Genomic DNA, 24,538 nt, shown 5'->3' on the forward strand with positions numbered 1-24,538 from the left:
AAAAGAGATTTTGGTGAAATGGGACAAGAATCCAGTCTCTAGAGGTGGCTTTGATCCCTGGCACTTCGACAGGGAAACCCTTCTCCCCCTGTTCTGGGCAGTTTTCACCACGGATGCCTATCCTGTCCGGGTGGGGAGGCGTCCTCGGCACAGCTTTTGCTTAGGGGGTCTGGACTCGGGAAGAGTCCAGACTGACGATCAATGTACTGGAACTCCGAGCGATCAGACTTTGTCTGGATCATTGAACAATTTTTCTTCAGGGGTTTCCGGTACGAATTAAATCGGACAATATCCCGTCCGTGGCCTATGTCAATCACCGTGGGGGCACAAGGTGTCCTGGCGGATCGGGAAGTAGCCGGCATTCTAATATGGGCCGAAAGATTGTTCCAACCCTCTCTGCTGTACACATTCCATGGAAGGTACAGAGGTTTGTGGCATGGTCTCGGGACCCTCTGGTCGACGCCGCAGATGCATTAGTGGCTCATTGGTGTCAGTATCGTCTGATTTATGTCTTTCCCCCCCTCTCAAACTTCTGCCAAGATTCCTGTGCAGGATCGAGGGAGCAGCAAGGGATTCCGATCTGGTGGCTCCAGACTGATTTTGCCGGTCTTGGTACGCCAATCTGGTACGCTGATGCTCCTTGGAGACTTCCTTTCAGGGAAGATCTGCTGTCTCAATGACCAATCTTCCGTCCTGCTTTACAGTCGCTGGTTTTAACGGCTTGGCTGTTGAAAGCCAGGCGCTGAAGGATAGAGGTTTGTCTAAATCGGTGATTCATACACGGATAAAGGTTAGAAAATCTACCTCTGGGAAGATCAGCCATCATATTTGGAAGACATACGTTGCGTGGTGTGAGTTTTTTGGGGTTCTCCCTCGCTTCTTTTCGGTGGCTCGGATCTTGGCTTTCCTCCACTGGGGGGTTGAGCAGCGCCTGGCCTTGAGTACCATCAAGGACCAGGTTTTGGCCTTGGCGGTTTTCTTTCAACGTCCATTGGCCACACTTTCCTTGGTGCTTACCTTTAGCCAGAGAACTTGAAAATTTCGGGAGGTTCCCCTGCTTACGTTGTCCCAGAAGATGGCCTTTTTGGTGGCTATTACTTCTGCATACAGGGTGTCGGAGCTGATGGCGTATTCTTGTCGTTCACCTTACCTGTTGGCTTACAAAGCTAAGGTGGTTCTTCGTCCCTGTCTGTTGTTCCTTCCAAAGGTCATCTCTTTTTTTTCCATTTGGATGAAGACATTGTGTTGCCTTCCCTATGTCCCAGGCCTAAACATTCTAAGGAAATTGCTCTGCATTCTCTGGATGTGGTTCGGGTAATCAGGGTATACCTGGCAGCTACAGAGTCTTTTAGGAAGTTAGACTCACTGTTTGTACTCACGGTTGGACCTCGAAAAGGGTTGGCCGTTTCTGCAGCGACCATTTCCAGATGGATCAGACAGACAGTGATTCAGGCCTATTCAATAAGGGGGTCAGGTTCCTCCTTTCCCTGTTGGCACATTCTACTAGGGCGCTTAGTGCCTCCTGGGCCCTCCATCATCAGGCTTCAGAGATGCAGGTTTGCAAGGCTGCCACCTGGTCATCTGTGCACACTTTTACAAAGTTTTATAAAGTGGATGTGTTTGCATCTGCGGGTGCTTCTTTTGGCCGCAGGTTTTTGCAGGCTGCTGTTTAGAGGACCTGTCCACTTTGAGGATGTATTGTTTTTATTTTGTTTGTTTTTTTTTTTCCAGGTGAGCTCCAGTTGTTTTGGTTGAGCTCTATGTTTCCTGGTTGGCTATGGTTAGCTTTGGGGATTTTTTTCTGCTGTTTTCCCACCCCTCATGTTTAACACTGCTTTGGGACGTCCCGATGGTTAAGAAGATCAGGAGCAGTGTTCCTCAATGAACGAAAGAGAAAATGGGATTTTTGACTTACCGAAAAATCCATTTCTCTGATGTTTCAATGATGGACACAGCACCCACCCCTTCTGACACTGCTTGTAACAAAACTGAGTGCCTATAGCTAAGTGTGGGTGTATACCCCCTGGGATTGCCCATAGGCATAGTAAAGCTTTTTCCTGCCTACTGTCCTACTCCTGTAGGGGGCAGTATAACCCATTGGTTAAGAAGAATCATGAGCTTTGTCCGTCAGTGAAGATCAGAGAAATGGATTTTACGGTAAGTCAAAAATCCAATTTTTTCCCCACAATTAGTTTTCTTTGGTGGTATTTGGTCACTTCTGCATTTTTTATTTTATGCTCTATAAACAAAAAAAGACTGATCATTTTGGAAAAAAAAAAAAAAAAACAATATTTCTACTGTGCTATAAAACCTATATCTAATAAAAAATTAAAAAAAATTAAATTTCTTCATATGCTTAGGCCAATATGTATTCTACATATTTTTGGTAAAGAAAATCACAATAAGTGTATATTGATTGGTTAGCGCAAAAGTTATAGCGCCTTCAAACTATGAGATTTTTATTTTACTTTTGTTTTTTTTACTAGTAATGGCAGCAATCAGCCACTTTTAGCAGGACTGCGATATTGCGGCGCACATTTGGACACTGACACTTTTGACACTTTTTGGGGACCAGTGACGCTAATCCAGTGATCAGTGCTAGAAAATATGCACTGTCACTGTTCTAATGATACTGGCTGGGAAAAGATTAACATCAGGGGCGATCAAAGGGTTAACTGTGTGCCTAACCAGTGTCCCCCCCCCCCCCCCCCCCCCATCAGAATATACAGATCAGTGCTGATCGAATGCAGACAGCAGTGCACATGTTCTGAAAGTCACCTGGTTCCTGCTAAAACAGCTTTAGTCAGGGACATTAACGTGAAATTTACGCAGTCAATTTACATAGACTCGTCTTGTTCCACTGATTCGTGCCTTGTGGAATAGCCCGGTTATGTATTTTTTAGCTAAATATTCTACTGTGACGTATTACACAGTGTCTTGTTTGGTGATCAGATGTTGGAAGACACGTGTTCAGCGTCTGAGAGGAAACCAAAGATTTCTGTTTGAGCTTGTGTGTGGAATCTTACCAGCAGGTCTTCTGCAACCAATAATTAATTGCACTTGTTAAGTACCAATTTTAGTCCTGTGCATAAATAATTTGTGTAATATATGGAATAATTGTAAATACAGATCTGTTCTTTTCACATATTAAAAACAGGCAATGGAATTCATACCATTTAAAGGAAGAGTGAGTTTACAGAATGCAGAACATATATTCTATGTGTTGGAAGATTATGGTCAAGACCCAAACGCTGCACCCGATGTCCCACTGCAGATCTACTTTGGCCGGTGGGTGAGTACCACAGGTTAAATAATCATTTTAGACTGTTAAAATTATTATTTTAATTTCTTTTTCCAGTCTGGATTGCATGTGAAGTAAGTTTGATTAGATTCAGACTTCCTTTCTCTATCGTTCATTGACGGACGCAGTCTCTGATCTTCATATCCGTAGGGTTATACTGCCCCCCCCGCAGGAGTAGGACACTAGGCATAAAAAAGTTCCGTCTACGCCTATAAGCAGTCCCAGGGGGTATAACCTCACTCCCTGCTATAGGATGTCAGTTTTAATCTGCCTAGTCAGGAGTAAGGACCTAGTTCCTTGCTGGTATCTCTGGTCCTGGCAAAGTTTTTTCTCTAGATAGTTTTCTCTAGTTAGCTTTTTCTCCAAATTTTTTTCCTGTGAGATCTACAAGCAACTAAGCCGGATCTGGGCGACGGGCTGAATATATAGATCCAGTGGTCACCCCAGCCGACCAGTGCATACGCGCAGACCCCAGCTCCTTCCTAGGTCGGCCGCGACATAGTCCCACTGGATAGGGAATGGCCCCGCGAGTTAAACGTCTCACCAGGTCGCATACGACAGGGTCTAGGCCCGAGTCGCAGCGTTCCTATTGGCCAACAGCCCCCCACTTCGGCAGAGAGGGCTTCTGTCAGGAGATGGCGCCCGCCTGTTCCTGGTATGGTGCGTAAATGTTCCCCCCTCTTCCCCTGGTGGATTTTAGGGTGGATGCCTAGGGCGGTCAGACCCTCACAACCCTGGGTTTCCCTCTGTCCTGTCACGCACCCCCCACCTACCTGCCACCCCTCCCCCTTACTACTAGAGCTGCGGGATGGTTATAACTACTCCCGGGGGCTGGGACCGATCAGGCCGCAGGTGGGGGGGGGGGGTGTGCGCTGCCGGCAAAGGAGGAGTAATCGTGCGGGGGTTTTTCCTTGTCACTCCTATTGCCCCTTTCCTGTCGATCCCGTCCAGGAGGCTGGGGGATCCCCATGAGGGTCCTCAGTAGCTCCGCAGGCCACCATTTTCTTATAGCCCATGTGCTCTGCAAGATTCGGCGGCCATGTTGGTACACCAGCTGCCATTTTGCTGTGGATTTCTAATAGGAATCACTGGCGGCCATGTTTTGGTAGTTCCTGGAGGCATTTTTTCTTGGTGGAGCCTCTCCCTATACCCTAGTGCTGCTCCTCAGATCTTTCTTTCTGGATCGAGATCGCTGCAGACATGTGCTGTGCAGACGTTCTGGGCCTCCTGGTGCATCTACTGGGGGTCTCCAGTGCGCTGTGCCTGACCTTTTAGGGGCGCTGTAGCGCGGTGGGACGTTTTTATAAAAAGATTTTCTCAACTTTTAGTTTCAATGGTCTTTATTGAGTTTTCAACAAGGGAAAAGAAAAGATTACAAGCAAAAACAGCAGTGCAGTATTAATGTAACATTCCACCTAGAATAAAGAACAATGAGAGGCATTAGTAGACATAGTAAACTAGTAAGGCAGATCCATGTCTGAGGCATATCATGGTGGTAACGACAGACAAGATATCCGATATTTCCCCATCCCTCCCGGGACACCCCAGTGGGAGCAAAAACTGCATCCCGGGGGAAATGGCAATCTACTTACAATGAGTTTTTATTGAGTAAAGAAGATAATGCATCAAAAGTTCAAAACAGTAGTATGAAGGGTGATACAACAGTAGGAGATTGGTAAAAATCAGCTGTGAAGCATATTCAACCCATTGGCAGAACTAGAGCTTACGGTAGAATAATAGGGCGATAATTTCCATACCCCTTACTAAACATGAATACTGTAGTGAAGTTCATAACCTTGTATAAACAGCCTCATTGGCATAGATAACATCCTGGTCCTGACCCCCATAGCCCTATTGGGAGAGATGGTAACAACAATATCTAGGTGGCAAAGAAGTCAGGACCAGCCATAACAGAATAAAGATTGGATAACCCGGGGGGAGAGAGGGACTTCAGACCCAACTTCCCCATATATTTAGCATATACCAAAAGGGATAATACTATAAACAAAAACAGAACCCCTCATCGCGTGGTTCATTATGGAAGGTGATAATTATCTCAATGAAGTCAAACAAAAGGGCCTACTGGCCTAAAGTAGGTGAAGAAAGAAAGAGGCCAGGGGGGAAAGAAAAAAAGGGTAAAGAGGGGGAAAAGAAAAGCAGCAGAAACGCTAAGGGACAGCCGGTCTCCAGGGCCGCAGGCGATTATCCTTTAGTTCAGGTTCACGCCGGGAACCAAGGAGATTCCCACATATGTGGCCCAAGGTTCCCAGATGCTTTCAAATTTCGACACAGTGTTCGTGAGCACACTTACCATTCTTTCCTGGGCCATAACCCATGTGATCTTATTGCGAATCTTCCGGATAGAGACAGTAGATTTTTTCCAAGCTCCCGCAATAGAGAGCCTAGTACCGAGTAAAATGTACAGAATCAGCTTTTGGGTGTGTTTCGGCACCCCAGGAATTTGTTTATTTAGTAGGGCTATTTGGACCGATTTAGGAATTCTGTGGTTAGTGACCTTGTAGATCATATGAAAGATCCGATCCCAGGTGCCTCTTATACGTGGACATTCCCACCATACATGGATCATGGACCCCCAGAGCTGACATCCCCTGAAACAAAGGGGTGAGGAGGAAGGATACATGCTGTGCAGCCTCGTTGGCACCAAGTACTAACGGGTTATGACTTTTAAGCCAGCTTTCATCAAAGACACGCTGCCTATCCCTGGAAAAGATCGGAAGCATGCTCTGCCCCATTCCTCCACATCCCAAGATTCCGCCAACTCCGATTCCCAAGCCTTCATATAAGGCAATTTGTCCTGTATGGAAGCAAGTGACAGGTATATCCGAGAGATGCCCCCCTCTCTGCTCCTTGGAGTTACAGCACCATACCTCGTATTCCGTAAAGGATAGGGGGGGGGGGGGAGTCTCCTTTGCTGAGATTGATGAAAGGAAATGGGAGATTTGATAGAAACGGTATGTTTCAGATTTTGGCATTTTAAGCTTGTTAGTACAATGTGCAAGGGAGAAGGGTCCGTTTTGTGTAAAAAAAAAATGTCCGATACGATAGAGGCCCTTGTCTAACCACCATTGGAACGCCTTGATGTCCATCCCGGGGGTAAAGGTCGGATTGTGAAATAGATGTGATAACGGACTCATTCTAGAGGTTAGGGAGGGCAAATGCCTTAGTTTGTCCCATAAAGCGAAGGAGGACGACAGAACCGGGGATAGAATGGGAGGCCTATTTTTAGGGGGACACCAGAGAAGAAAATCCAGTGTAAGAGGGTACTGCTTGTCTTTCTATTTGAACCCAATCTGGCTTTTCATAGCGAGAATATACAACAGATAGTTGAGCCAGTCTGGCTGCTTGATAATAAAGCCAGAGATTGGGAACTCCTAGCCCTCCTTGTTTCCTCGGGCTGTACAGAATCTTGCGAGACAATCTGTATCCCTTGCTACCCCAGATAAATTTAATGACTGAATTTTGAAAATATCGTAGCGGGGCCTTAAGAAGGGGGATCGGCAATGCTCTGAACAAGTAAAGGAGCCTGGGAAGCAGATTCATCTTTATGGCATTGATTCTACCCAACCACGATAAATGATGAAGTGACCATCCCTGCATTTCTTTACCCAAGGATTGGTAGATATTTGTGTAATTCGCTTTGTGGAGATCCTCCAACTTTGTCGTCAGGGTAACCCCCAAATATTTAAGTTGCTTGTCGTTCCAGGGAAATGCAAATGAGGATTTTAATCTTTGAGCCTCCCCAGCATTGACTGAGACATTCAAAACCGATGACTTCGCCAAGTTCACCTTGAGACCAGAGAACTCCGCAAAGTCGTCCAACACCTTGCAAATGTTTGGCAGGGAGGTGGAAGGAGAAGATACAAACATAAGTACGTCATCCGCACGCAATGCACATTTATGTTCTTGGGGGCCGCATGACACCCCTTTTATGTCTGGGTTGGTACGGAGCGCGAGGGCCAGCATTTCTATCGCTATAGCGAATATAAGGGGGGGATAGGGGACAGCCCTGCCTTGTTCCTTTTGAAATCAGGAATGCCTGCGAATAGAAGCCCTGGTATCTGATTTGTGCTGTCGGAGAAGAGTAGAGAGACCTGATTATGCCCAGAAAGTTATCCCCAAATCCCCAACGTTCCAAAATCGTAAATAAATACGGCCATTCAACGGAATCGAAGCCTTTTGGAGATCTATAGAAAGAAGAATACCTTCCTGTGGACCGCTACCGTCCCACCCAGTTTGCAATATGGTAATTATATCGATAGCACGGCGCACTTGGTCTGGGCCCTGCCTCCCCGGGATGAAGCCTACTTGATCCTTATGAATATAATGGTTGATGAAAGACGCTAATCTATTGGTCAGGATTTTAGTGAGGATTTTTAAATCATTATTGATTAACGAGATAGGTCTATAATTACCCACCTCACCTGGGTCCTTGTCTGGTTTTGGAATGACTGAGATAAATGCCAGGTTACTCTGCTTATCTATGGGAGCCCCACCTTTGAGAGTATTAAAGAACCTCGCTAGACAGGGGGAGAGCAACTCCGAAAAAGTTTTATAGTAAATGTTAGAAAAGCCATCGGGGCCAGGGCAAGAGCCCATCTTAAGGTCCTTGATTACCATTTTGATTTCTGCTACAGTGAAGTTTGCTTCCAGGATATCCCTATGATTTGCGGAAACGCTAGGTATGGGTAAGTCCCGTAAAAAGTCATGCATATTAAGAGCATTCCCGGAAGAATCAGACTTGTAAAGCCTTTCAAAGTAAGTTGAAAACTCCTCCATAATACATTGTGGATTTTGGGTCCTGCGACCCCCCCCCCCCCCCCCGTACAGATATCTTAGGAAGAGCCTGGAGTCTCGGTCTAGGTCTAAGGTTAAGAGCTAGCATAGAGCCCATCTTGTCCCTGAGGTGATAGAACCTGGCGCTTTGCCAGCGGAGGTGCTTTTCAGCCGAGTTGGTCAGAGCCAGATTAAGTTCGGCCCTGGCTGCATCCAGAGCCCTTGCAGACGTTGTGGTAGGGTTCTGTTTGTGATAGGAACTAAGGTTGATAAACTGCTTTTCAAGATGGTCTATAGAAGATCACCTGTCTCGTTTAATGTTTGACGCAATTTGGAGAAGCTTCCCTCTGATTGTTGTTTTATGGGCCGCCCATAATGTTGTGGGGGATATCTCATCCGTATCGTTCAGGGAAAAGTATTACCTGCACGGGTCACTCAGTATTGATTCATTCAGTCTCCACTGGAAAGGTCCCCTAGGGGGGTGGGAGCGAGTCAGCCTAATGGTCACCAAAGAGTGGTCCGACCAGACCACATCTCTGATATCCGCTGAAGTCAGGGACGGGAGTAATGCCTGGGAAACTAACAGATGATCAATGCGGGCGAAAGTCTGGTGAGGATGAGAAAAATGGGTATAATCCTTTGCGGTTGGGTGCAATTCCCTCCAGCTATCCACCAATCCCATCTGGTTTATCAGTTTAGCAATTTGTGAGCTATGTTTTGGTGGTTTAATCCCTCGGGAGCCCGGTGGTTTAGATTTGTCCAGTCCGTAATCAAAAGCAGTGTTGGAATCTCCGCCAAACACAATATGGCCCTCTAAGTGTGGCAATAGCTTTTTAAACATTTTACGGAAGAAAGCGGTTTGATTTTGATTAGGCGCATAGTATGAAACGAAGGAATATAATTGCTCATCAATAGTGCCCTTAACCAGGATGAATCTGCCCCCGGGATCCCCCAGCTCAGAATGAAGAGAAAACTGACAGGTTTTGGCAAACAAAATAGCCACCCCGCGTTTTTGGTCATCCGCGTTAGCCAAATAGAACGTGGGGAATTTAGCATGTAAGAACTGAGGTTTGTATGATTTCGGAAAGTGAGTTTCCTGGAGCATCAAGACCTCGACCCTCCTATGGTGAAAGTCCTGAAGTGCCTTCCTTCGCTTCATGGGAGAGTTTAGACCCTGCACATTATGAGTCGCTATCCTGAGGCATGGTACTGAACCTTTAGGACTAGCCATGGGGCAGAGAGTGTGAGTGCATCTGGAATACCATGTCACTTACCTGAACCCGAGGCGAGGAATCCCGCAGGTAGACTGGACTGCACGGAGGGACTTGCGTGTAGAGAAATTTCTGAAAAGCTCGATCCTGGAGACCAACTGTGGAAGGGTAATAAGAGAAGGGGTGAATAGCAAATGACCGGAAACATTGGACCCCTGTACATTCCATGCTAGGTAACCTAGCGCAGGCGTATGATGTATGCATCGATCGGGTTTGTGGGAAACATTCATATCCAGGGGATATAAACCAGAACTCACGTAAAAAAAAAAAAATAAAAAAAAAAATAAATAAAGGGTGTTATTCAAAAGTTAAATGTAGAGTGGTCAATTGGCAGACAACAAAAATAACCCAGCAACTCGCAAGACTCAGGGCATGAGTAGGAAGTCACTGATGGGAGCAACAATGCCCCAGGTGTGAAAATGATAGGAGAGTCAGTTAAAGATGATCAAGGAGGCTTGCCGTCCTTGGAGCGCTTGAAGTTCGACTTGTGCCACAGGGGAGCAATAGGGCTAGACGGATTAGGGCGTTTGGAGGATCCAGAGCTCGAAGTGGAGGGGATTGGGTCCGATGCTTGAGGAAGCAAATGAAGGTGATGAAGTAGCTTTTCACCGTCTGAGAAGCTTGAAAAGGAGTATGTCTTGTTCTTATAAGTGAACTTGAGTGCAAAGGGGAATGACCACCAGTATTTTAGTTCTTTCTGTGATAGAATGGATAATAACGGTTTTAGGGTTCTCCGGCGTTGGATTGTGGACGGGGCTAGGTCGGTAAATATTTGAACTGGGTGACCCTGACAGGTAAGTTGCTTAGCATTTCTAGCTCTGCTAATGATTTCTTCTTTTACTGAGAAGAAGTGGGGCTTAACCACAACATCTTTAGGATTACCATCTCTCCTAGGAGGCCCCAGTGCTGTATGGCCCTGTTCAAGTCCAATTTATGCGCAGGAATGTCTGGGATGAGGTCCTTAATTAACCTCTGAATAGCAGTAGGAATGTCAGGAAGGCCCCGCAGGTGAAAGTTATACCTGTGGGACCTGTTCTCCAGATCTTCAACTTGAAGTAAAGCAGAATCCAATTGTTCCTGTAGGGACTGTATGAGCCCTGTGTGCTGATTTGTTTTAGCTACAGTCACATCAAGTTTGCCCTATTGCTTCCATTCTGTGTCCCAGATTTTGAAAGTCCATTTTCATGTCGGCTGTAATTCTGTCTATTTGGTTCAAGCCCCTGTCTAATAGGGATGACATTTTGATGAGCAGGTCATTATATAGTATTGATTCCTGTCTGCCTACACCCTCCATGGCAGGCATCTCTGAGGTGATGTGAGGGGAGAAATAGTCAGGGGAGAAGGCCCCCAAAGTTCTGCTTAGAAGGGATTCTGTGGAGGCTGGGGAGGGTGTCAGCATAAGGGGGTTACTCACTGTGTTCCTCTGGGTCATTTCCTGAAGACCCCCGATCTGCTGCGCTGTCAGAGACTGTGCCTGTCCACCCTCCATGTTCTCGCTCTGAGGCGCAGGATCCGCCATTTTGGGAGGATCGATCTCCCCCACAGATGCCTGGAATTGACTCCGGAGGTCCCTTCTGACCCGGTTTGCGGTCATAGAACGGGTGCCTCTGTGATGTAGCGTGACCGGCGGCGGGTCTAGAGGCAGTACGGGGCCGTTCAGCTGCTCGGGGCGGAAGAGTGAGCCGGGATGACCGGCTTGCGGTCATAGGGCGGTTGCCGCTGTTGTGTAGCGTGACCTGCGGCGGGTCTGGAGGCCGTTCATGGCCGTTCAGCTGCTCGGGGCTGGTGAGTGAGCCGGGATGACCGGCTCGCAGTCATAGGACGGGTGCCGCCGTTGTGTAGCGTGACCAGCGGCGGGTCCGGAGGCCGTTCGTGGCCGTTCAGCTGCTCGGGGCTGGTGAGTGAGCCGGTACGACCTGTCTGCGGTCGTGGGATGGGTGCTGCCCTTGTGTAGCGTGACCGGCGGCGTGTCCGGAGGCGGTGCGTGGCCGTTTAGCTGCTCGGGGCGGGAGAGTGAGCCGGAATGGCGCGGAGCTCCGGGCTTAAGCGGCCATCTTGGGAGCTGCCGCGCATGCGCCTGATTTTCTCAACTTTTTGCTGACGGGTTCCCCTGGTGCAACATGGACCCTAAAGAACATGTGTCCCCACCTGACCCCCTCAAGGAGGCCACAGGGCCCTCTGGTTCCTAGCTGTCCATAGATGCACTTTTGGCAGTCCTGGAATTGTTTGTGCCCCGGGTGGAGGTGGCCTTTAAAGGGTGAGGTGCCAAAAAAATGCCCTCCACCTACCCCTGCCTCATCTCATGTGTCAGATTCTGAGCCTGATTCAGCCACCACAGACGTGGGTCTCCCTGGCGGGTCTACTACCTCATGCCCTGTCTCCTCTGACAGTAAGGATGATATCTCTACCTCTGAGCAGGAAAAGGCGCTGGTGGACGCACTGGTTGTGTCTGTGCGTGAGACCCTAAAAATGGAAGGCGCAGCTGCGACTGCGAATTAGGCGCAGGTTACGTTTGGCACTCACAAGCCATTCAGAGCGGCAAAGGTTTTTCCCTTTCCCGCGTATTTTGACGACATGCTCAAAAAAGAATGGGACCGCCAAAAGCGTTCCCCTGGGGTGCCTAAGCGGATTACTAGACTCTACCACTTTGAAGAGTCCCTTATAAAGAAGTGGACTGTGCCACCTACAATGGACCCTCCGGTCTCAAGACTGAATATAGCTACCATGATCCCAGTGGAAGATTCCCCGTCCTTTAAGGATCCGGTGGATAGAAAGGCGGAGTCCGTGGCCCGCAATATGTACTCCCTGGCAGTGGCGGCTGGTGAAGTTTTAAGATGGGGGGGCGCAAGACCACGCCCTTCTATTTTGACCCCTCCCATTTCTCAGAAGCCCCACCCATTTTGTCCCCTGTATTTTGCTTGCGTGAACAAATTCTCCCAATATATCACATATTAAGGGGTCCATCAGTACTAGTATATCCCATAATAGGGAGCAGGGGCCCTATTATGGGATATACTGTGAGAGACACCCTATTATGGGATACACTGACTGAGAGTGGCACAAACCCCACAGTACAGACCCCCTAGCACAAACCACACAGTACAGACCCCCTAGCACATACCCCACAGAACAGGCCCCCTAGCACTAATCCCAAAGTACAGACCCCCTAGCGCAAGCCCCACAGTACAGGCCCCCTACCACAAACCCCACAGTACAGGCCCCCTACCACAAACCCCACAGTACAGGCCCCCTACCACAAACCCCACAGTACAGACCCCCTAGCACAAACCCCACAGTACAGACCCCCTAGCACAAACCCCACAGTACAGACCCCCTAGCACAAACCCCACAGTACAGACCCCCTAGCACAAACCCCACAGTACAGGCCCCCTAGCACTAATCCCACAGTACAGACCCCCTAGCACTAATCCCACAGTACAGACCCCCTAGAACTAATCCCACAGTACAGACCCCCTAGCACAAACCCCACAGTACAAGCCCCCTAGCACTAATCCCACAGTACAGATCCCCTAGCACTAATCCCACAGTACATATCCCCTAGCACTAATCCCACAGTACAGATCCCCTAGCACTAATCCCACAGTACAGACCCCCTAGCACTAATCCCACAGTACAGGCCCCCTTTCAATGTAGTGACCAGCGTACATGCCCCCTTTCAATGCATTGACCAGCGTACATGCCCCCTTTCAATGTAGTGACCAGCGTACAGGCCCCCTTTCAATGCAGTGACAAGCGTACATGCCCCTTTCAATGCAGTGACAAGCGTACAGGCCCCCTTTCAATGCAGTGACTAGCATACATGTACCCTTTCAATGCAGTGACTAGCGTACATGCCCCTCAATGTAGTGACCAGCGTACATGCCCCTCAATGTAGCGACCAGCGTACATGCCCCTCAATGTAGCGACCAGCATACATGCCCCTCAATGTAGTGACCAGCATACATGCCCCTCAATGTAGTGACCAGCGTACATGCCCCTCAATGTTTTCGACCAGCGTACATGCCCCTTTAATGTAGCGACCAGCGTACATGCCCCTTTAATGTAGCGACCAGCGTACATGCCCCTCAATGTAGCGACCAGCGTACAGGCCCCCTTTCAATGCAGTGACAAGCGTACATGCCCCTTTCAATGCAGTGACAAGCGTACAGGCCCCCTTTCAATGCAGTGACTAGCATACATGTACCCTTTCAATGCAGTGACTAGCGTACATGCCCCTCAATGTAGTGACCAGCGTACATGCCCCTCAATGTAGCGACCAGCGTACATGCCCCTCAATGTAGCGACCAGCATACATGCCCCTCAATGTAGTGACCAGCATACATGCCCCTCAATGTAGTGACCAGCGTACATGCCCCTCAATGTTTTCGACCAGCGTACATGCCCCTTTAATGTAGCGACCAGCGTACATGCCCCTTTAATGTAGCGACCAGCGTACATGCCCCTCAATGTAGCGACCAGCGTACATGCCCCTCAATGTTGCGACCAGCGTACATGCCCCCTTTCAATGCAGAGACCAGCGTGCGTGCCCCCTTCAAAGCAGACAGTACTGCACTGGGCTAGTGGGCTGGCTAGTGGCAATGGATGGAGGATGGTGCTGGATGGTAGAGTGCTGCGGGAGGTGCATGCATGGCTGTACTGTGCACAGTCCAGCCATACATGCACCTCCCGCAGCACTCTACCATCCAGCACCATCCTCCATGGCTCCATCCATTGCCACTTGCCAGCGCTAGTGCAGCCAGTCCCGGTGCCTTCTCTTACTTTCGCAGGCTGGAGACGAACGTGTCGGTCCTCCGGTCACCTCGCGTCAGACGGTCAGAGGACAGGTCACCAGCTCGGCTTCTTCCGGCGGCCGGTGTGAGACTGCTTCGGGCCGGGCGGCTCCGGCTGGATCCAGTGGAGTCCGTCCAAATCCTCACTCTGCTCCCCTCTCTCTGCGACGGCGGGCGGGAAGGACGTGACGCCGGGGCGGTGCACCGCCCCCACGCGTCACGTGACCAAAGGACCGTCCCGGGATGTCCTCCGGTGATTGGTCCAGGCTGGAGTCTGGACCAATCACAGCCAGGAGTCCAGTAAAGTGGGGAGTGTCAGGGCGCATTGCTCTGTGCCCCGACACTCCCGCAAGAAGGCAGCCAATCGGTGCCTCTATTCGGCTCACGTGGGGTCAAAAACCCCACCCCCCATACCCACCACTAGGTCCGGCGCTCCTAGTGCCTGAAAATGCACATTTTTTTTTAAAATCTTTTTTTCTTCTTTTTTTATTTTTTTTGGGGGGGGGGGGGCGGCGCCCTGGCGCCCCGTATGGGCCGGCCACCCCTGGCGGGGTCTGCACTTAGACCGGTGTTTACGTTTGCCCTTGTCTCTCAAACATTAACTGAATGGGCTAAGTTACTACGCCGTGACCTGGAGGGGAGACATCTTCCTCCTGCCTTTGAGGAGCTTTTGGAGCAGCTGGTGCAGGGGCACATAAGAAGTTTTTTCGTCCCTCAGGGTCAGTCGATAAGGCAAAGTCCTTCAAGGCCCCCTCAGGTGGTTCCAAGCGACTCTGGTCTGGCAAACAAAATTAGAGTTTCTCCAGACCTGAGGACAAGGCCCCTTCGGCCTTAAGGTGCGCCCTCACCCGTATCTGGGGTGGGTGGACATCTTTGCCGGTTCCCGGACATGTGGTTATCCCGGATACAAGACAAATGGATTCACAAGGTCATACGGTCCGGGTACAAGATTGGGTTTCGATCCGTTCCACAGGTAAGGTTCTTCCCTTCCAATGTGAGACTGTCCCCGGATCGCTTACAGGCTCTCTTTGGGGCGGTACAGGACCTGGAACAACAGCGAGTAATAGTTTCGGTTCCGTGTGCGGAACGTTTTCTAGGCTTTTATTTAAACCTGTTTAGGATCCCCAGGAAGGAGGGCAAGGTGTGCCCAATCCTAGACCTGAAGGTGCTGAATTGCTTCGTGCGAGTTTAGAAATTTAAGATTGAATCCATTCGTACGGTGGTGGCTTCCCTACATCAGAGGGATTTCCTGGCCTCCATAGACATCAAAGAGGCTTACCTTCACATTTCAATATGTGCAGGACATCAACGGTTTCTGCATTTTGCCATGGGAGAGGATCACAATCTGTTTGTGGCGTTACCCTTTGGTCTTGCCTCTGCTCCTCGGGTCTTCACAAGGGTGTTAGCTCCGGTCCTGGTGCTGTTACGACAGCGGGGCATATCGGTCCTGGGTTACCTGGATGATCTGCTTCTCTCACGGTGCTGGTGACAAATTTGGAGATCACCATGAGAACTCTGGAGGAGTTTGGGTGGATTCTGAATCTTCAGAAGTCGCCCCTGGTCTCTTCCATGAGACTAGACTATCTGGGTCTGACTTTGGACTTTTGGAGTCCCTCCAAAAACTACAGACTGCGATTCAGCTGTTGCTGTCCAGCAAATGATTGTCCCTTGGGACCTGCATGAGAAGTCTGGGACTGATGGTGTCGTCTTTCGAGGAGGTCCCCTTCGCTCAATTCGACACGAGAATTCTTCAGAAGGAAATCCTTCTCAAATGGAACAAAAATCCAAATTCCCCGGACAATCAGATCCAGGTGACCAGGGAGTCCCTGATCTGGTGGCTTAGGTCCCCAATGCTCAAACAAGGGAAATCCTTCCTATATATTGGACAATTGTCACCACGGGTGCCAGTCTGTCCTGGTGGGGAGGGGTTCTCGGAAGGTTTTCCGCTCAAGGAGTCTGGTCCCTGGAAAAATCCAGGTTACCAATAAATGTACTGGAGCTGAGAGCGATCAGGCTTTGCCTAGTCCACTTGACCGAGTACCTTCGGGGTTTTCTTCAATGTGTGTGTTCAATCGGACAATACCACCGCTGTGGCTTATGTCAATCACCAAAGTGTCCTTGTGGCCTTGGAAGTGGTCGGCATCCTCCGATGGGCGGAACGCTTTGTTTTCAGCTCTCTCCGCTGTTCACATTCCAGGAGTGGAAAATTTACAGGCGGATTTCCTCAGTCGACAGATCTTGGATCAAGGGGAACGGTCTCTCCATCCGGAGGTGTTCCAGCAGTTGTTCCTTCGTTGGGGCACTCCAGATGTAGATCTGTTGGCGTTTCGCATCAACAGAAAAGTGCAAAGGTTTGTGGCCCGCTCTCGGGACCCTCTGGCAGACACCACAGGTGCGCTATTGGCCCGTGGGGTCAGTATAAGCTGATGTATGCCTTTCCTCCTCTCAAATTGCGGCCAAGACTTCTTCGCAGGATCGAGGCGGAAGGAGTTCTGGTCATTCTTGTGGCTCCAGACTGGCCTCCCAGGCTTGGTACGCCAACCTGGTCAGGCTAGTCGCAGATGCTCCTTGGAGACTTCCTCTCAAAGAGGATCTGCTGTCTCAAGGACCAATCTTCCATCCTGCTTTACAGTCAGTGGCTTTGACGGCTTGGCTGTTGAAAGCCAGGTGCTGAAGGACAGGGGTTTGTCTGCTTCAGTGATTCCTACTCTGCTTAAGGCGAGGTAAGCGACTTCTAGGAAGATCTATCATCGTACATGGAAGTCGTATATTGCGTGGTGTGTGTCTCTTGGGGTTCCCCCTCGCTCTTACTCGGTGGCTCGGACCTTGGCTTTCCTTCAACGGGAAGTTGATCAAAAGTTAGCCTTGAGTACTATCAAGGGTCAAGTTTCGGCATTGGCAATTTTCTTCCAAAGGCCATTGGCCGCCCATTCCCTGGTGCGTAGCTTTATCCAGGGGGTGCGATACTTGGCGCCTCTGGTGCAACATCCGCTGGCACCTTGGGACCTTAATTTGGTGTGTCGGTTCTCCAGAAACCTCCTTCTGAAAATATTCAGGAGATTCCTCTGCTTACCCTATCCCAGAAGGTGGCATTCTTGGTGGCTATTACTTCTGTGTGCAGGGTTTCGGAACTGGCGGTGTTGTCCTGTCATTCTCCCTATCTGGTGGTTCACATGGATAAAGTGGTACTTTGTCCAGATCCGTCCTTCCTTCCGAAGGTGGTTTCCAGTTTTCACTTAAATGAGGACATTGTGTTACCCTCTTTGTGTCCTAAACCTAAACATCCTAAGGAAATTGTGTTACATACTTTGGATGTGGTTCGGGCACTCAGGGTGTACTTGGCGACTACTGAGTTTTTTCGAAAGTCAGATTCGCTATTTGTACTCACGGATGGCCCAAAGGAAAGGGCTGCCTGCGTCTGCTGCGACTATTTCCAAGTGGATCAGACAGACAGTTGTGCAGGCTAATTCAATTAAGGGTCAGGTTCCACCTTTCCCTGTTAAGGCGCATTCTACTCGGGCGCTTAGTGCTTCCTGGGCTTTTTGCCATCAGGCATCTTTGCTTCAGGTTTGCAAAGCGGCTACCTGGTCGTCTGTTCATACTTTTACAAAGTTTTACAAGGTGGATGTGCTGGCACCTGCTGTTGCCTCTTTTGGCCACAAAGATTTGCAAGCTGCCGTTTGAAGGGTGTTTTCTGTCTCCCTTGAGGGTGTTTAATGTTTTATCAGGTGGGTCTCATCTTGTTGTTCTGATGAGTCCTGTGTTGCCTGGTTGGCTATGGTTTAGCCTTGGGGAATTATTTTTCTGCTGTTCCCACCCCTCATTTTTAAAGCACTGCTTTGGGACATCCCTACTGATATGAAGATCAGAGACTGCATCCGTCAATGAACGATAGAGAAAATTGAATTTTTGTCTTACCGTAAAATTATTTTCTCTGAGTTCATTGACGGACGCAGTACCCACCCCTCTATTTCAATTGGGTTGGTATTATTTTCTTTGACATTTCTTTGATGCAAAACTGACATCCTATAGCAGAGAGAGGGAGTATACCTCCTTGGACTGCCTATAGGCGTAGCCAGAACTTTTTTCTGCCTAGTGTCCTACTTCTGTATAACCCTACTGAAATGAAGATCAGACACTGCGTCTGTCAATGAACTTCAGAGAAAAGGATTTTCCGGTAAGACAAAAATCCAATTTTTTACTTTCACTCTACAATCACTGGTAAGCACCTTCCTATTTACATATGAATAACAGTATTAGCAATTTTTTTTTTTTTTTTTTTTTATGCATGGTATGCAGATACATTTTATTAGGTCAATAGGTGGTGAATGTGCCTCTGGTATTCCTCTGAAATTCATATTATGGTAAATGGAGGGTAATTGTTTTAACTACTTCAGTACTGGGCACTTTCACTGCGTTTCTGCCCAGGCCAATTTTCAGCTTTCAGCACTGTTGAACTTTGAATAAGAGTTGCGTGGTTCTGCAACACTGTACCCATATTCAATTTTTTCCATTTTTTGAGACCGATAGAGCTTTATTTTGGTGGTATTTATTCACCACTGGGTTTTTTATTTTTTACTAATTTTGAAAAAAAAAATTTTTTTTTTTCTTAAAATCTTGCAAATAAGTAAACTTTCTTCACTGATGAAGCAGCACTAATGTGTGCTGATTAAGCAGCACTGATGTGCGCTGGTAGGCTGCACTGATTGGCATTGATGGGGCTGCTCTGACATTCAAGTCACTGGTGATTAGTGCCCTGTTTATCAGTGTAAATGTACTCAGAGCCTTGCCGGTTACTTGCGCTCCTTTCCTCACAGACTTAGCGCGTGAGGAAAGGACAGCTGATAACTGGCAAGTCTTTTTACATGTTACCAGCTGTGATTGGAAACCTCTAATCACATGGTAAAGGGCCGTTGTGATTGTGATCAGCTCTGCGCAGGGGGTGGGGTTCTGGGAGGATGTTAATGGACACCCTCCCAGAATTCGAGAGCCATGCTGTAGCTGTCTTTTAGCTATAGCGTCGTTGAACTGCAGTCTGTCAAACTGAAAATATCAAATGTGTGAAACAAATATGTTCAGGTCAACAGTAGGTCTGAATGCATACTTCAACACTAGGTTTTCTAAGAGACATGAGTGCTAATTTTCACTGTGTCACTGACGTGTTTTCACATGCTAGTACAAGGGCCCCTGAAGTTCAATGTTGAATGACGGTAATCAGAACCGTCCAACATCCCAGGGTACTTTTTAAGGTCTCTTGTCAGATTAATGCATTGAGATACTTGTCATTTTGGTGCACTTCTAGACGATTTCCCTTTTTTATTTCCCAGTGCTTTTTTAGTTCTAAACTTAAATGTTAACTACAATTTTTGATCCATGTTTTATTCATATTTAAGAGTGTCATGGTAAGAGTCCACAGATCCCCACCCTCCTCACTGTCTTTTGTCTCACAGCAATGGGTATGTAGTTCTTAATGGGGAACAAGTGCGGTGACATCACAACATTTATACTTCCACCAGCTTTGTAATTGAAGGTCTGTACGGAGGTGCAAACCTTCAGTTACAGAGCTAGGGGTAGAGTCTGCAGTAGCCAGAGCACGTGCGATACACTCAGGCATAGTTTTTTTTCTTTGATTGTCAGAGTGAAGGCCAATAATAATGGGGGGCATGCTCTTGTGTGGGTTATAATGTGCATAAATTGGTTTGTGTGCATTTTAGTAATTATTTCTTAAATAATTATTGGTCAAATACCAGGGCTACCTTTTCTGAATTGTTTTTTCCAAATATGAATTGCCTGACTGTCTCTGGATTAAATACTGAGTAAAAGAAAAAATATGGAGAAGGTCAGGTGAAATTTGAACATTTGTTCTGCATACTTTTTCTGGTTGAATTACTTTTTATATTTCATTCAAAACCCAAGTGTTTTCATGACAGCTAGGGAACCAGAAATTTAGATGGCAAAATTTAAAGTAACTATAATGGAAAGAAATATATGGGCTGCCATTTTTATTATTAAATGTGTTTAAAGTGCTTTGTTATATGACTTATTGTTGAGCCACATAATCAAAAATCTTGGATCCCTCACTAGACAATAAAGTTAGACTCCCCCCAGATGCTGTAGTGTATTGGTGATATTGATGTTCTCACAACTGTTAAGCAAGCTTACACTTTGGTTACTGAATTCTGTGGTTGCTATGGCATTGCTATGATTGTGTGTTTTGGGGTCTCCCCCTTTATGAGGTCATGGCCTCTATGGGAACCAATAAAACAGCCAGAGTATTAGTGGGCTGTCCTGCATTACACGACCTTATATATTGTGATATGGAGAACCATAATATATATAAATGAGAATGTTATTCTGGGGACTGTAAGAAGTCAAGAGCAATATGTTCTTATAAAAAGGACTAAAAGCAATATATTAATAGTAGTAGTTAAGTCATTGTAAACCTTAACCTATACCCAGTAAAGTGACTGGCCTCAGGTGATACACGGAGATTAACAAATCCTCTTACATAAGTTATACTCCTTTATCTGCTGCACTCTTTTCTCTACATCAGTTCAAAGTGCAGAATTTATATAGCTTTTCCGAGCATTCAGAAAGCAGGGGGCGGGGTGCTGAAGTTATCTTCTGCAGAGCTTGTGAGAGTTGATTGGAGGGAAGGGACACACCCCCCTTCACACAGCACACAGGAGAAGCTGTCAATCACAGGCTGTGTTCTGGAGCTTCCTTTACATTGGAAAATGTTCCCTCTATTACTGTTCTGGGGACATCACAAAATTTGGGATTTTTTTTACTTTGACTTTTTAATGATAACAGTAAACAGGACACCTAGGGATTGAGTCTACCTATCAGAAACCTGTATAACCCAATAAAAACCTGACAGGTATTCTAATCCATCTGCAATCTGTCCAAAACAAAAGTTTTGCCTTTAGTTATACTTTAATGTACTCAAAAGGAGTAAGTTATGATATTCAATAACCGCTACTAACTCACCCAGAGCTTAGAATAAAATGCAATAACAGAATATTGGGTACAACAACCCAATCAATAGTTCTGTGCAGCTGCTGTTATAAATACACAGATATCAAACATATGTGTTACACAGCTCAGATCTAATACATGTTCCTCCTGAAAAGTGAGTCACACTAACAGCGCTTATTAAAGTCTTTGCTGAAACCCACAGCCGGGTTTAAAATGGCAATAATCAGGCAGATGTGCAGTCTCTTAAAAGATCACAGATAATTTTCCATTCACCACGGTGTTGGATGAGATAAAGAGGGCATGCATCTTCACCACACCTTGTGCACCCCTCCCTTGGTAAAACTCACTCACCAACTCCCTTCTTATACTGTGCCTTTAAGCAATTCCCTAATGATACAATACATCATTCTCCAGGGGTGATGCTGACACCCCTCGATTTCTGCCAGTACTCTCCTCCGATATGTGCACCCGGATTGTAGATGTAATGTAAAAGAAAGAGGGAGGACTCATAGGGCAATATGTAAAACCACTATTAAAGTTTATTGTACCAATACCCCTTCCCCTTTCCCATTCCACTCACAAATAACATAAAATTCAGGGCAAAAACTCATCAGATCCTCGGATCCAATAGAAATAGATAAAGCAGTGACTCAGAGTGCCAGTGCGGCGTCAGCGTCTCACCTTCCACTGCTTGGTATTATTCAGCTCTTTGGAGGTTCCCGGAAAGGCGCTTGTCAGCCGCTCGGCGTCTCGTCACGGTGACGCGTGCTCACGCTCTTACGCGTTTCATCATCAAGGACTTCTACGAAGGGTGTGTGCACACGGCACGGACACCGCTACTTATCTCCCTCCTCTCCGTGCCATAACCCCTACAGCTGACGCGCAGGCAAGCCATCATAGCCGGCAAGGACCAATATGCACTTTATGGGAGATCATTGATTATAACATATGCAGCACTGGTGAATATCTACCAATCTCCTCCAGAGGTTAACCATTTCTGGTCACTGACCGGCCCCTAATTCTCATGAATACTGAGCATTAATCAAGGGTCGCATCAGATCCAATGGGAGTCAGCACAATCTTTTATGTCACCAATAATAAATGTACTGCCTCTGTAACCATTACCATAATAGTTGCTATAAACACAGAAAGGTCAGAGCACCCTATCTATTATGGATAAGTATACTAAAACCAGATACGTTAAAACACTGTCCCGTTCCACAACATGACGTATTAAATGTCCATTACCTACAGACTGTACATATGACAAAAAATTATAAATGACATAACCATGTCCCCAATCCAGTTCAGTATACACAGAAGGAACATAAATCCGCACATTGATAAGGTACTTTAAACCTCATACTAATGGACATTTATCTATATTCATATAGATTAAAAAGGCCCACAGTCTCCCTGATCATTTACGACCATGGGGCCAATAATCTATACCTCCAAATGGGCTGCATGCTAAACCAAGTAAAAAAGTCAAATACATAACCTAAAATATATAAAATATACATATATAGAACATAAATATATAAGTATAAAAGCAAGGCATACTGATTATATTCATAACAAGGTGAATGGGTATTATAGACTCCCAATTACAATAGTATTCAAATGACCAGATCAATAATTGCTAATGTAGCAATTCACATCCAATTCTATATTTAGACCATTTGGATGTAAGGAATTGGTCAGATAAATCCAATCAGTTTCACGTTTAGATATCTCCCAGACCATATTAGATCCACGCCAAGCTGGGTCTAATTTCTCCACTCCCCAAAACTTTAAGCCTGACGGATCCCTATTATGTTTGCGTCTAAAATTGAGAGATACTCTAGTCCTCCCCTGAAGAAGTCACGTGTGCGTGACATAAGGTGTAAGGTGACAGCCACAGGAACACAGTCAGTACCTGGGTTATAGCGGCTATCTACAGTATATTGCACACAATCCCCATCCCTTCCAAGAGTGTCCCACAGGGAATCCCCTCACTTAGCAATGGAGGATCACAAGTGTAAGGGAGCTGGGGACAGAAGGGACAAGTAACATACATTCTGCAGACGGTCTACAGGAAGATTAAAGCATTGCTCAGGTTGATAGCTGTTCCCTTGTCCCAGAGCAATATCCCATTATGGCACTGCTCCCCTCATCTGTTTTTAGTTCCCTCTCAGGCACTCGCTATGCAGCCTATCCGATAAAAGCAGATCTTTCTGCCACTATGTCTGAATTCTTTAGAAAAAAACTTTCAACGCTTTGAGAATTTTCAGTTTCTAGAGATCAGAAATGTCCCATGTTCTCTATTCCCTTTGACCCTGTTCATGAATCCGCAGTGAAACCTCCTTTTAGTTCTGGATGATATGGATAAAAGAATTAAGGACCCTGATTTAATAGTGAAGATTGCAAAGGATTTTCCTTCCTGTGCATTTTATTAACCTCAAGCTATGGCTTTGTGCAAAATGCTTTCTACTTTAGACACACTGATGCGGTGCGCACTAGTCTTTGTCTAGCAGCACTTGATTTTTCAAAGCCAAAACAAGATCGTGTGGGCACTAAGTGGTTGGCTGAAACAAATGCTTTTCTCATACACACACAGATTGATTGTGCACTTAATGAGGACTGGCCCAATCCTGCAAGGGTACTCACTCCTCTTAAAGCCTTTTGCTGTAAATGTATTCTGTGGAAAAGGGTTGTAAGAAGATATGGGCTCTTCTGGTAGTGGATCCTGTCAATTTAGTTCTCAATAAACACCATACAGTTCCTACTGAGAATGTTCCCTATTTTAAGAATTCTATTGATAGACATTTGGAAGCCCTCTTAAAGGCCTCCTTAACCCTTGAACATCCAGCTATGAAGCCAACAATTGTTGCTATGTCTAATTGGCAGACAACTAACTGGACAAGACTAATGAGTAGAGGAAGCTGTCTTTGAGGACCCTGCTCTTTTGGAACAATTACAGCTGATGCCCTCTTGTTTTGTGTTGATGCTCCAAAGAATATAATTCGCCAAGTCTCTAGAATGTCCTATATCTCTGTGCATATGTACATGATTTTGTGGCTAAAAGCTTGTTTTGCCGAACCTGATTGTAAGAAGCATCTTTTGCACATGTCTTTTGATAGTGAATGCCCATTTAGGGATTCCCTTGATAAATTCATTAGGGATATCACTGGGGGAAAGGTGCTCCTATCCCACAAGCCAAAGGCTCCTACAGCCACTACTTACAGTATGCTTAATGAAAAGGGTGTTTTCTTTCAACCTCAAAACCAAGTTTTAAACTTCCTTTTTCCCAAAGCCCTGGGCTTTTAAGCCCACCAAGCTTTCCCAGAAGCCTCTTTCCCAATAAAGGAGATCCCTGTATCTGTGCTAGTATGAACAACTCTGGGTCCAGGTTGTTATTTCAA

General features: G+C 46.8%; 1 protein-coding gene across 2 annotated transcripts in view; it reads left to right on the top strand.

Moving 5' to 3' along the window:
• Positions 1-24,538, top strand: part of TRMT11 (tRNA methyltransferase 11 homolog) — a 195,216-nt gene that overhangs the window by 26,350 nt on the left and 144,328 nt on the right. Inside the window, exon 6 of one of the 2 annotated variants that reach the window (XM_082252119.1) lies at positions 3,158-3,292. In XM_082252119.1, the coding sequence (XP_082108245.1) occupies positions 3,158-3,292 (135 nt within the window). Of the gene's footprint in view, positions 1-3,157; positions 3,293-24,538 lie in introns of those variants that run through there. The other variant, XM_082252120.1, reaches the window with a different exon arrangement.

The sequence above is a fragment of the Pelophylax lessonae genome, assembly GCF_965119305.1.
Source record: "Pelophylax lessonae genome assembly, chromosome: 3".
Taxonomy (NCBI): domain Eukaryota; kingdom Metazoa; phylum Chordata; class Amphibia; order Anura; family Ranidae; genus Pelophylax; species Pelophylax lessonae.